The 13,563-nt window shown below is 37.4% G+C and overlaps 1 protein-coding gene across 1 annotated transcript; it reads left to right on the top strand.

Annotated features, from left to right (window-relative positions):
* Positions 1-12,197: 12,197 nt before the first annotated feature.
* LOC137651525 (uncharacterized) lies at positions 12,198-13,316 on the top strand. The gene has a single exon (XM_068384756.1). It carries the CDS (start codon positions 12,198-12,200, stop codon positions 13,314-13,316), a length of 1,119 nt encoding a protein of 372 aa, XP_068240857.1.
* The last annotated feature ends 247 nt before the right edge of the window (positions 13,317-13,563 follow it).

Raw genomic sequence — 13,563 nt, 5'->3', positions numbered from 1 at the left:
GGCACCCTAGCAGTACCAGCCGAACTCAGTTGAGTTCTTGTCAGACAGGGAGGAACGTAGAGAGGAGAGGTACCCTTTTTTGTTTCATTTGTTTGATGTCGACTACCCCCAAAAATTAGGGGAAGTGCCTTGGTATATATATATATATATATATATATATATATATATATATATATATATATATATATATATATATATATATATATATATATATATATATATATATATATATATATATATTATTTCTAGCCAAGCTACAACCCTACTTGGAAAAGCAAGATCCTATAAGCCCAAAGGCTCCAATAGGGAAAAATAGCCCAGTAAGGAAAGGATATTAAGAAATGAATAAATGATAAGAGCAAGTTAACCATAAATCATTCTAAAATAGTAACAGTGTCAAAACAGATATATCCTATATAAACTATTAACAACGTCAAAAACAGATATGTCATATATACTGTAAACTATAAAAAGGCTCATGTCAGCCTGGTCAACATAAAAACATTTGCTCCAACTTTGAACTTTTGGAGTTCTACTTATTCAACTACCCGATTAGGAAGAACTTTCCACAACTTGGTAACAGCTGGAATAAAACTTCTAGAATACTTTGTAGTATTGAGCCTCATGATGGAGAAGGCCGGGCTATTAGAATTAACTGCCTGACAAGTATTACGAACAGGATAGAATTGCCCAGGGAGATCTGAATGTAAAGGATGGTCAGAGTTATGAAAAATCTTATACAACGTGCATAATGAACTAATTGAACAACGGTGCCAAAGTTTAATATCTAGATCAGGAATAAGAAATTTAATAGACCGTAAGTTTCTGTCAAACAAATTAAGATTAGAATCCGCAGCTGAACACCAGACAGGAGAACAATACTCAAAACAAGGTAGAATGAAAGAATTAAAACACTTCTTCAGAATAGATTGATCACCGAAAATCTTTAGACTTTCTCAATAAGCCAATTATTTGTGCAATTGAAGAAGACACAGACGTAATGTGTCTCTCAAAAGTAAATTAGCTTGCGAGAATGACACCTAAAATTTTAAAAGAGTCATACAAATTTAAAGAAATATTATCAATACTGAGATCTGGATGTTGAGGAGCCACCGTCCTTGACCTACTTACAATCATACAATCATACAGTAATATCTCAACATACAAGCACCCTGATATATGAGCCTTCTGAATTATGAGCCATTGTCCGAGCAAAATTTGGCATTGAGACCCTAACACAATCTTGATATATGTACACACACAGATGCTAACGCTAGATGGCCGTACTCTTCCCGTTGCTTGTTCATTTCACGTGGTCATTGACGCTGCACATATCTCCCAAGCATCTCCCGTGTTTTGTTTGTTATTTATGTAATTTTCACTTCATTTATGAATATTCTTTACAATATTTGATGGGTTCCAAGAAAGTGAGCGGTAAAGTTTGCACTGAAAAGAAAAAGCGCATCATGTTAATAAAGAGGAAGCATGAAATTATTGAGAAGCATGAGCATGATGTTCGCTTGAGTGAGTTGCCACTTAATTACGAGAGCACATCAATGATATGGACAGTCCAACTGAAGGATGCTATCAAGAGCACAAAGTCTTCCACACGCATAATTATCATGTCTAAATTATGAACAAACATGAAAGAAGAGATTGAGAAGCTCCTGTTGTTGTGGATTAAGGAGAAATAGCGGGCAAGAGATAGAACTATTAAGAAAATCGTCTGTGAGAAGGATAGTTAAATTTTCAAAGATTTGAAACATAGAGATTCAGCTTAGGGTGGCGAGACATCAAAAAAAAGAAGGGGGCGGGGAGATGTATAAAGTGAATTAGGATCCATTCAGTTGACTGGCATGGGGAAGCTGTGAGCTCAGTTGTCCTGGAGTCAAGGGGTGTTTGCATCCATTTTATGTCCACAAAATTACCCACCGGATTTTGATAGTGGACCACCTTGGACACATTTTTAGCAAGGGTGTTTGTTCTGAAACCCGGCAGTAATGGAGATATTCACTAGTTTGTTAGAAATGCTCTGATGCAAAATCGCTCCAAAAGTTAGGGGTATGGGAAATTAAAATTAACACAACATTGCACACAATTAACCTATGGTTTTGTGTTGGTGCTTAAATTGAAGCTAGTTTAGATATCTACATCATGAAAACAAGTTCAAGGTCATCAAATGAAAGTCAAGGTCACCAGAGGTCAAAGTGTGACGTAATTTTACTTATGCTTGAAATTAATACTTTCTTTCATTTGAAGGCCAACAAAAAAACTCATGATGATATAACTGTTTATTTGAATGCACATCTGAATACCATACAATATTAGGTAATTTTAGAAAAAAAAATTGAAGTCTCTAACACAAATAGTAGTCCTTTGAGGTTGAGTTGAAAATAGCGAAAATCGGCAACTTTTGCCAATTACATACATGCAAAAGACAGACATACGGCTATGCACAGGAACACCATTTAACTTAACAGATATGATAAGAAGGGTACAAAATCATTTTCCATCAACCTTTACACCAGCATTTTAGAAGAATATCAGTTGCATGCATGAAACCTATTTACTAGTAAAATGATTGTATGATACCGGATTTCTACAGCCTGTGTTGTTTGACTGGCAGCTGCAGTAAGGGCAACATGTAATTTGATTTTGTCTGCAAGGACAGCACTGGGTAGCACAGGCAGAACATTTGCATAGGAGTGGAAAATCATTTGGAAGCAATAACTGCATTCTCTCGGGCAGCAGAGCACAGTAATCCCGATAGAAGCCAAACTCGCACGGGTTTAGTTTTGCATTGTCAAGGCAGTGTAACTGCAAGTATGTCCCATAGAATGCTCGAAGTATGTGTCCTTTAACTGAGCGACTAGTTGGAGGAAGGTCTAATATGGTCTTCTTGCTATGATGGCAGAGATGATGCCTCAGCTGGTCCATTGATTTACATGGTGTTCCAGATTTGAAGACGTTCACAAGATACTCTTCAACTGCCGCAAAGTCAATATTGGTTGGATCCTTCCCAAATTCACAGAGATATTAAGCAGGCTTTGCTTTCAACCCAGAAGATTTAGTTCCAAATTTGCTTGATGAATCACAACCAGTAAGGTGATGGAGTGGTAGTATGACTTTGCGGATCTCAGGGTCCATCTTCTCTGCCAAGATATGCAGTGGTATGTGTCTGGTTGCATTTCCCACACCTGCTCTTATCCACAGTGTCATGATTTCCACCAATTCCAGACAAGGAGTTTTCCTCATGATCAAAGTTGTCAAATGCGCCAATAGTAAATCTACTTCGATTAAACTGACTGGGAAGAGAGACCTGACCCCGATTTGATTCAGTGATATATGAAGCCATATCACAATGATAGCGAAGAACCTCATCATAACTGGTTGCAAGTCCAAACCAATTGAAACTTGAGATGAGAGTTTTTGACCTGCAAGCATTGTATATTGCTTCTGAGTTCAGCATGTGCAGAGGAGTGCACTTTCTACCATTGTTCACTATGTAAAACATGACCTGATAAACAGAGAGTATTTTTCTCATTTTTCCATCAGAAATGTCACAGTCATCCAGGTTTTTATGCTGTGAGTTGTCAGGGTCATTGTAATTGCACTTCACATCAAAGTCAAACAGTGTTGAGAACACTTCGGCAACTTCATCTGGAATCGCTATGTCTCTGTACGCTTTCTCAAGTTCATTGGCGTCACAAAATTTGTCATTGGGCTCAAAGTCCTCTTTCAAGAAACAGTTCCTTAAGAATAAACCACACTCTTTTAGTATATCTGAAGTCATTTCCCTATCAGAGTGTTGTGGCATACTATCTACAGCACTATTCTTGAAGAAGATTGTAGGGGCCTTTGCACTTTGAGGGGTGAAGAATGACACATCATTACCACACATATTTAGCAAATACAGTTTCACATCCCTGTTTCTGAAGGCAGTGACATCTTGATCACCACTCTGTACCACTTTATTGCAACTATCAGATACATATGACAAGTTGTAGCACCTCCCAGAGTTCAAACCTGGTTCAATGTTCTTCATTACATCTGCAAATATATCCAGCTTCTTTTGACCAATGGACAGCAACGCAGACTTGGAGGACTGCCTTTCTCCTTTCAAGATATATTTGCGGATGCAGTCATTGTGACAGTACAAATCTGCCCCAAACAGAGCATCTGCATCTTGCAAGTCACTGGTTCGCGTGTATACTTCATCCTGAAGAGACAGTGCAGCTCTCAGGAAGGACTTTGCACGGCCTTCCTCCGAGATTCACCACTTCTTGTATACATTGTTGTGTTTTACATGGCCACATATGAAGCACGGCTTGGAGAAGATGTCTACATTTTCTGCACGTGATGCTGGATTCCGTGCTGCAGTTGAGGAACGTCTCCTCATCTGACCACCAGATGAGAATACTCTGCTGTGCACCTGCGTCAGATGTTGCTGCCAGTTGCAATCTCTCAAGATTCCTTTTGTGTGTGTACCGTTTGTAGCAATCATTATTAACATGGTAGACAAACTTCGCCTGATCAACATGATTCAGTCTCTCTAACACACAGTCCCCTCTAATGCCAGCAGCTTGGATTACTGCTAATCTGCCATTCTCTGTCCTTGATGTATTAAGGTTGGGTTCATCTCTTTGGCATATGATGCACCTCTCAGGATCAGTGGATTGGCTAAGTATCGGTGAAGCTGTCCGTCTCCGTTTTCTTGGGATATCCGCCATACTTGATGATGTCCCTATGTACTCGTCAGTCCTGAAAAGAAAAAAAAAGAGCATTAACCCTTAATCGGTCACATATAGGAAAAGTGTATGGTTTACTTTTTTGCCTTGGTATTATAATTCAACGATACTAGCTAAGATATTTTGCTAAAAATGCTTTTTTGATAAATTAAATATTAAAATTACAAATTGTTACAAAATTAAAGTAATCAAATTCTAACAAACTAGTAAATATCTCCATTACTACCGGGTTTCAGAACAAACACCCCAACTAAAATTGTGTCCAATGAGGTCCGCTATCAAAACCAAGTGGGTAAGGGAGGCAATTGAGAAATTCTGCCAATTTTCGCTATTTTCAACTCAACCTCAAAGGACTACTATTTGTGTTAGAGACTTCAATTCTTTTTCTAAAATTACCTAATAGTGTATGGTATTCAGATGTGCATTCAAATAAACAGTTATATCATCATGAGTTTTTTTGTTGGCCTTCAAATGAAAGAAAGTATTAATTTCATGCATAAGTAAAATTACGTCACACTTTGACCTCTGGTGACCTTGACTTTCATCTGATGACCTTGAACTTGTTTTCATGTTGTAGATATCTAAACTAGCTTCAATTTAAGCACCAACACAAAACCATAGGTTAATTGTGTGCAATGTTGTGTTAATTTTAATTTCCCGTACCCCTAACTTTTGGAGCGATTTTGCATCAGAGCATTTCTAACAAACTAGTGAATATCTCCATTACTTCCGGGTTTCAGAACAAACACCCTCGCTAAAAATGTGTCCAAGGTGGTCCACTATCAAAATCCGGTGGGTAATTTTGTGGACATAAAATGGATGCAAACACCCCTTGGCTCCTGGACTACAGATGCAAAAGCCATAGAGGAGTATTTTGAATGTTTTGCTGTACCTATTGCTGGAAAAGGTTACATCCCCAAACAAGTTTTCTACTGTGAGGAAATAGGCCATTTTGGGAAAAAACGATACCATGGGGACATTTATTAGTGTTGAAGAGAAGAAATTGCAGGACCATAAACCCATAAAGAATAGATCTACTCTAGCCCTATGGCTAATATCAGCAGTGACTGCAAGATTAAGTGTATCCCTCTAAGATTCGACAAGCTTTCACGGGGCAGAAAATCTTGTAAGAAGAAGTTTAAGTGACCTGGCAAGCATGTACAAAGGCATGAGTTACCAGGTTTTTTCATTGAATGGGATAGTCTGGCCTTCAGTCCAAACATGCAAGAAGAGATGGATAAGCTCCTGTTGCTATGGATTAAGGAGAAGCAGCGGGCAGATGGTAGCATTACTAAGACAAGTATCTGTGAGAAAGCCAGTGCAATGTTACATACTCAAATAAGTTTTCTATGGTGAGGAAACAGGATTTTTATGGAAAAAGATAACAAGGGGGACATTTATTAGTGCTGAAGAGAGGAAATTGTAGACAATAAACCCATAAGGAATAGATTTACTCTAGCCTTATGGCTAATGCCAGCGGTGGCTACAAGATTACGCGTATCCCTCCAAGAATCGAGAAGCCCTCACAAGTCACAAAATCTTAAAAGAAAAAGCTTAAGTGATGTGGCGAGTAAGTGCAAAGGCATGAGTTACCAGGTTTTTTTCACTGATTGGGTAAATCTGGCTTATGGTTCAAACATGCATGAAGAGATGGAGAAGCTCCTGTTGCTGTGGATTAAGAAGCAGCGGGCATGAGATAGTACTACTAAGACAAGTATCTCTGAGAAGGCCATTGCAATGTTCAAAGATTTAAAACATAGAGAGTCAGCTGAGGGTAACGAGACATCAAAAAGGGGGGGGGGGGTGAATAAAGTGAATTGGGATCCAATCAGTTGATAGGCATAGGGAAGTTGTTAGCTCAGATGTGAAAGCCACAGAGGAGTATACTGAATGTTTTGCTGCACTTATTGCTGGAAAAGGTTACATCCCCCAAAGAGTTTTCTATTTTAAGGCTTTTTTTAAAAAAGACAACATGGGGGACATTTATCAGAGCTGAAGAAAAGACATTGCAGGACCATAAACCCATAAAGAATAGATTTACTCTAGCCTTATGGCTAATGCCAGCGGTGACTGCAAGATTAAGTGTACCCCTCCGAGAATGGACAAGCTTTCACGAGTCATAAGATCTTGAAAGAAAGACTTTAAGTGTTGTAGCGATCAAATTCAAATGCAGGAATTACCAGGAAATTTTTTTCACAGAATGGTCCAGCAGTCAACTAATATTTTCTGGAGCAATTTGCCATTGAAATGTCTTTTCATCCTGGATAATACCCCTGGCCATGCTTCAAGTCTTTAAAATGATATTCTCGATGAATTTTATTTCATTAAGGTACTCTTTCTTCCCCCAACACCACTTCAACCCTCCAGCTACTGGAGCAGCAGGCCATATCTTATTTCAAAAACCTAAAAGCTGTTGAAAAATTGTATTGATGTCACAGATAATACCCTTCGTGAATTTTCAAAGGACCTTGTCAACATTGAAAACTGTTTGAAAATTATTGATGATGTAACACAGGCTGTAATGCGATGAACCTTAAATTCAGCATGGAACGAATTTTGACCAGATTCTGTAACTGAAAGTGATTGAAGGGTTCGATTCTCTGCCTTAGTCCTACTGTTATGATGGAACATATTACGTCTCTGAGAAAGCCTATGGGGCTATAGGTAGATGAGGCTGACAGCAACAGCCTTGTCAAATTCGGTGGTGTTAAAAGCGATCAGTAGTGGAAAGATCCTACAAGAGGAATTTTTGTCTTCAAAGGAGATTAAGGAAGTGTTGGCTAAGGGGCAGGATGTTTCAGGTTTCATTCAAATGAAAAAAAAAAAAAGAAAACAGATATGATAATAAATAAAAGTAAAAAAAAATAAGCTAGGTTCAGTTAAGTAAATTTTATGTGCAAGTGTTACGCTATGTGCAAGGTCAATGTTAAATACGGTACTATCTAATTCTTTCTCCTTTTCCTTCCTCCCTCCTCCACCACACACCCACCATTAGACGCTTCTGTCTCGATTGTGAGAGGCCCATACCAAACCTCGTTTTATTTCATATCACAACAATCATTTATATAATTTTGTGAGTATATGCACCGTAGGTTTACATTATACAGTACAACATTTAAAAACATGTCTTTCTATTGTTATCATCATTGACTTAGGTATTTTTAAATGGCCAAAAAGGATTCAATTTTTGTCTGTTATATAACATGGACAAATATCTAATTGGGATACCAGCATATTGATTTACTAGCTCGGTCTTGGAACAAATTATACTCGTATCTCAGGGTATTACTGTGAATAGACATACATATATACACATATGCACTCAAACACACACACACACACACATATATATATATATATATATATATATATATATATATATATATATATATATATATATATATATATATATATATATATATATATATATATATATATATATATATATATATATATATGAAGGTATATATATATATATATATATATATATATATATATATATATATATATATGAAGGTATATATATATATATATATATATATATATATATATATATATATATATATATATATATATATATATATATATATATATATGCGTGTAAATGCAGCATTTTATAGAAAACAATTGTGTATATAATTACTTAATAAGCTCTGTTTTTCAACTTGGTGATTAGGGTTAAATTGTATTGTAGATATTTTGTCCGTTTTACATGTAAACATTGTTCAGTCTTTTTTTTTTTTTTTTGATAGTTACTGCTGTAATGTGTTTGTTAAGTGTTGAGTAGTTCTTGAAAAGATTGTTTATCCTGGTAGTTATCAGTGTTGGAATCACACTGTAACAATTATATGTTCTAGAAATAGGATCAAGGTTTTTTGATGACTGACAGAGTAGAAGAAGTCTTCAGTGTAAAGAACATTACTTTGGAAATTCGTTTCGTTTGTATTGGATGTAGCTTAGAGTAACACAGATGTAAGTTTATTTCTTTACTGAAATTTGTATTTATTCTATTTCATGTGTGTAGTGTTTTGTAGTGAAATCAAACTATTCAATTCTTTGTTTATCATGGAATTTCTTTTTAACAAATTTAGTAAGTTTGTACTTTGTTGTTTTCAGTTTCTTGAACCTCGTCGCCCTGCACTACTAGCAAAGTACTCATCATTGGTTCTCTAGTCTTGGAGTACTGACCAACTACAGTATAAGCTTTTACAGTTATGGTCAACTTAAGTTGTAGTGCTTAGTGTCAAGTGATTTAAAGCTTTAAGTTGGTTAAAGTGTTTTGTGATATCAACTTGAACTTTATATCAAATTTTTAATAAAGTGTGACGTGAGTAAGTATCTGTGTCTATTCTCCATCTCATCCCTGTGGCTTTGAAGAAAACGGCAGCTACATTAGTTCAAGAAAATCTTGTGATGGAAAATGCCGGAATCTAGCGAAGTTGCTGTGTCTATAGTCAGTGAAGATTGTCTCGAAGTGATACATGAGCAAATGAAAACTTTGAAAAATGCCCAAACTACTGCTCTGTCTGCTGTGACCAAAAGGAGAAATGAGATCTTTAGACTAATGGATAATTGTGATAATCTCCATCTGGTGAAGTCTGAAATTATTATTTTCTGTCAATTACGTGATGAATATGATGAATGTTTTCAGCAATATGAGAAGCATTTAACAGATTCCAGTGAACGAAACACAGTAAATAAGAGGTATTCAGAAAATACAGTATCCATTGATCGTTTCATTACAGAAATGAATAACTGGGTTAAGGAAAGTGAATTGCAATTGACGGCAGATCTTGATAGAAAAAGTCTTTGTTCCTCATCCACTAGCAGGACCAAGTCCAGCAGAACTAGTGTAAGATCTGCTCGCCTCAAAGAGAAAGCTAGACTGGCAGAATTGATGGCTCAACATGCTATGAGAGAAAAAGCAAAAGTGATGGAAGAGCAAGAACTCAGACTTAAGCAGGAGGGAAGAGCAAGAATTTATACTTAGAAAAAAGCAAGAGTAATTGGAATTAGAAACAAAAATTGCAATGTCTCAAGCAAGAGAAAGAGTTTATGCTGAAGCTGACAATATTTCGGATATCGTGCCGAAAGATAATCCTTCCCAGTTGAATCCAAATGTAGACCCGTTCCAACCACAACCTTCGGATATAATAGCAAATACTCCTCAGTTGAAAGCGAACGTTCCCTGTAGTTCTAGCCAGTGTCAGTTCTCCGAGCCAAATCTTGATATGCAACTACAGTCCCAACAAGAAATTCTCCTGAAGACACAGCAGCACATGACTGCAGCAATGTTGCTTCCAAGCATAGAAGTACCAAAATTTAAAGGTGATCCTATTGAGTTTGCCAGTTTCATGATGGCATTTGATGCCAGAATTGCCCCAAATGCTTCGGGTGATGCTGACAAACTGTACTACTTGGATCAGCAACTTGAAGGGGAAGCCAAAGACTTGATAGGTGGATGCTTGTATATGAGTTCTTCAGAAGGATATACTACAGCTAGGAATTTGCTCAGTCAAGAGTATGGCGATCCCTACAAGGTGTCGATGGCATATATTAAGAAACTTATTTCTTGGTCTGCACTGAAACACGAAGATCCTCATAGCTTGTATACATTTGCTTTATTCCTTATTAAGTGCAGACATGCCATGACAAACTTGTCACACATGGAAGTACTAAATCATCTTCCTAACCTTCAAGCAGTTGTTAAAAAACTTCCGACATTTCTTCAGAACAAGTGGTGTAGCCTGGCTGGACATTTGAGGGAAGAAAAGGGAGGAGTTGATTTTGCAGATTTGGTTGAATTTGTTTATAAAAAGGCAAAGGCAGCAAACGAACCAGCATTCAGTAAGTTTGCTCTTCAAAATAATTATTCAAAGTCTGAAAACAACTCTGGTAGCTTCAAATTCAGATCTTGTCAACATAAGACCAAAAGTTCAAGCTTTGCTACCCAAGCAGAACTGAATCCAGAAAATAGAAAGACATCAACAGTGTCTGAGAAAGAGAAATCATGTCCAATGTGCAAGAAAAACCATGATCTTGACGATTGCTGGAATTTTGCTAAGAAGACCTATGAAGAAAAAATAAATTTCCTTAAGGAGAGAAGGTTGTGTTTTGGATGCTTTGGTCTCAACCATACCTCTAAAGCATGTATGGAAAGGAAGCAATGTAAGACATGCTCTAAGAGGCATCCCACATCACTGCATATCGACGGATTCAAGCTACATAAAGAGAATGATAGCTCATCAAGCAAAGATGCAAGTGAAATTATTGTTAGCACATGTACTACCAATCATGTTAGTGAAGTAAATACAATATTACAGGCTATTCTCCCAGTAAAAGTATATCAGAAAGGAAACAAAGTAGTTTTGGACACTTATGCCTTTTTTGATAATGGCAGCACAGGATGTTTCATCACAGAGAGTTTACGAGAGCAGATAGGTACATCTGGAACAGAGACATGTTTAAAGCTTCAAACCATGCATGGCGTAAACATTGTGAATACTTTGGCGGTTAATAATTTGTGTGTTACAGATATGGAAGGAAACAACACCATTGATCTGCCAAAAACCTTTACTCGTCAAGATATCCCAGTGAGTCATCAACAGATACCAAAACCAAAATTGCTCAAAAAGGTAGCCGGTCTGAGGAATATTGCTGATTTGATTCCTGATTATAGAGCTGATCTGGAGATTGGTTTGTTGATTGGCAGTAATTGCCCTAAAGCACTGCAACCATTAGAGGAGCTTCCAGCCAAGGGTCAAGATTCTTATGCAGTTCTTTATCACCATGGATGGACTGTTAGTGGACCTCTACATTTCAAATACTCTTCAGAGAAGAACAGTATTTCATGTCACCATGTCTTTCTTCAGGAAGTTGAAAGGGTAAAGGAATGTTTTCTTCCTGCAGCTGTGGTCCATATGTTTGAAAGAGACTTTAGTGAGAAAGATGTTGGTAGAGTTCCTGATGAGAAGGGTCTGTCACAAGAAGATCAACAGTTCCTCAAAGAAGTGGCAAAAAAACATTCAGTTTACCAATGGACACTACCAGCTTCTCCTACCATTTAGAACCAATAAAGTTAACTTGGTAAACAATAGAGAACAGGCAGTGAAACGAGCACAATGGCGAAGAAGAAAAATGAAACTAAATCCAAAGTACCATGAAGATTATGTGGAATTTGTTGAGAAATTGGTGTCTGAAGGATATGCTTATAAGGTTCCGGATGATCAGTCATATGATAAACAACCTGCATGGTATCTAACTCATCATGGTGTCTACCATCCAAAAACGCCAAATAAGATTAGAGTAGTCTTTGACTGTAGTGCTAAATACCAGGGTAGTTCCCTTAATGACAAGTTGATGCAAGGTCCTGATATGACTAATTCCCTGATTGGAGTGCTCCTCAGATTTCGTCTAGAAAAGGTGGCCTTGATGGGTGACATATAATCTATGTTTTACCAAGTTCAGGTACCAAAGGATCAACATGAATACCTAAGATTTTTATGGTGGCCTGGTGGTGAACTTGAAAGCGAACTCACAGTGTATCGGATGGGTGTTCACATCTTTGGAGCAGTATCATCACCTAGCATCGCCAATTATGCTTTGAGGGCAGCAGCTGACCATGCAAGAGATAAGTATGGTCCAGATGTAGAACACACCATTAAGACTAATTTTTATGTGGATGACTATTTAAAGTCTGTGCCTTCAGAAGAGCGGGCATTAAGACTTGTGAAAGACGTTACAACAGCATTGAAGGAAAGAGGTTTTCGGCTGACAAAGTTTTTGAGTAACAGCAAGCTGGTGTTGAAATCAATCCCACAAGAGGACTGTTCTAAAGATCTTCAAACATGTGATCTTGACTATGATGAACTTCATGTAGAAAGAGCTCTTGGTCTTCAGTGGAATATTGAAAATGACTACTTTACTTTCTCCGCAAGCTTGGACCTAAAACCAATTACAAGGAGAGGTATTTTGTCAACAGTATGTTCCCTTTATGATCCTCTTGGTTTTGTGGCTCCTTTTCTTTTGCCAGCTAAGAGAATTCTTCGCGAAGTTTGTCAGGATAGCAGCTTGGGATGGGATGATGTTATTCCCGAAAAATACCTGAAGCCCTGGAGAAGGTGGCTTGATGATTTACCAATCCTGAGTAACTTAAAGATTCCAAGATGTGTCGAACCAAAGGAATTTGGTACAGTGACTTCCACACAGCTGCACATGTTTTCAGATGCTAGTAATGAAGGCTATGGTGCTGCAGCATACATAAGACTTTCTGATAACAGTGAGAGGATTTCTACTGCTCTGCTGATAGGAAAGTCTAGAGTGTGTCCTGTAAAGGCAACAACCATACCGCGACTAGAATTGACTGCTGCAGTGGTGTCCATAAATCTCACACAACACATTTTGAAAGAGCTGCAGATTACAGTTGACCAGACATTCTATCACACAGATTCTACAACAGTTCTTCACTATATTTTTAATGATAGAAAGAGATTTCCTATATTTGTTGCAAATAGAGTGAAAGTAATCAAGGATTTCTCTGAAAATACAGTGGAGATATGTTCAGAGTAAAGAGAATCCTGCTGATATTGCATCAAGAGGTTTCACAAGTCAGCAAATGCTGAACAGTAACATTTGGTTTGATGGCCCATATTTTCTTAAAGGACCAGAGGAGCTGTGGAAAAATGATATGCCCCATGGTGTAGTTGAATTGGAAGGATCTACAAGTTTTGCAGTGCATCCAGAAGATAGGGAGGGAAATGCTGTTGATAAGTTTCTTGAGTATTATTCTTCATGGCATCGATTGAGGATGGCTGTT

This window comes from Palaemon carinicauda, chromosome 13 (assembly GCF_036898095.1).
Source record: "Palaemon carinicauda isolate YSFRI2023 chromosome 13, ASM3689809v2, whole genome shotgun sequence".
NCBI classification, from domain to species: domain Eukaryota; kingdom Metazoa; phylum Arthropoda; class Malacostraca; order Decapoda; family Palaemonidae; genus Palaemon; species Palaemon carinicauda.
This window is presented reverse-complemented; position numbering and strand designations above follow the sequence as displayed.

Excerpts from the sequence above, each read along its gene's own strand:
- LOC137651525 (XM_068384756.1), top strand. The coding sequence starts at position 12,198 with ATGTTTTACCAAGTTCAGGTACCAAAGGATCAACATGAATACCTAAGA.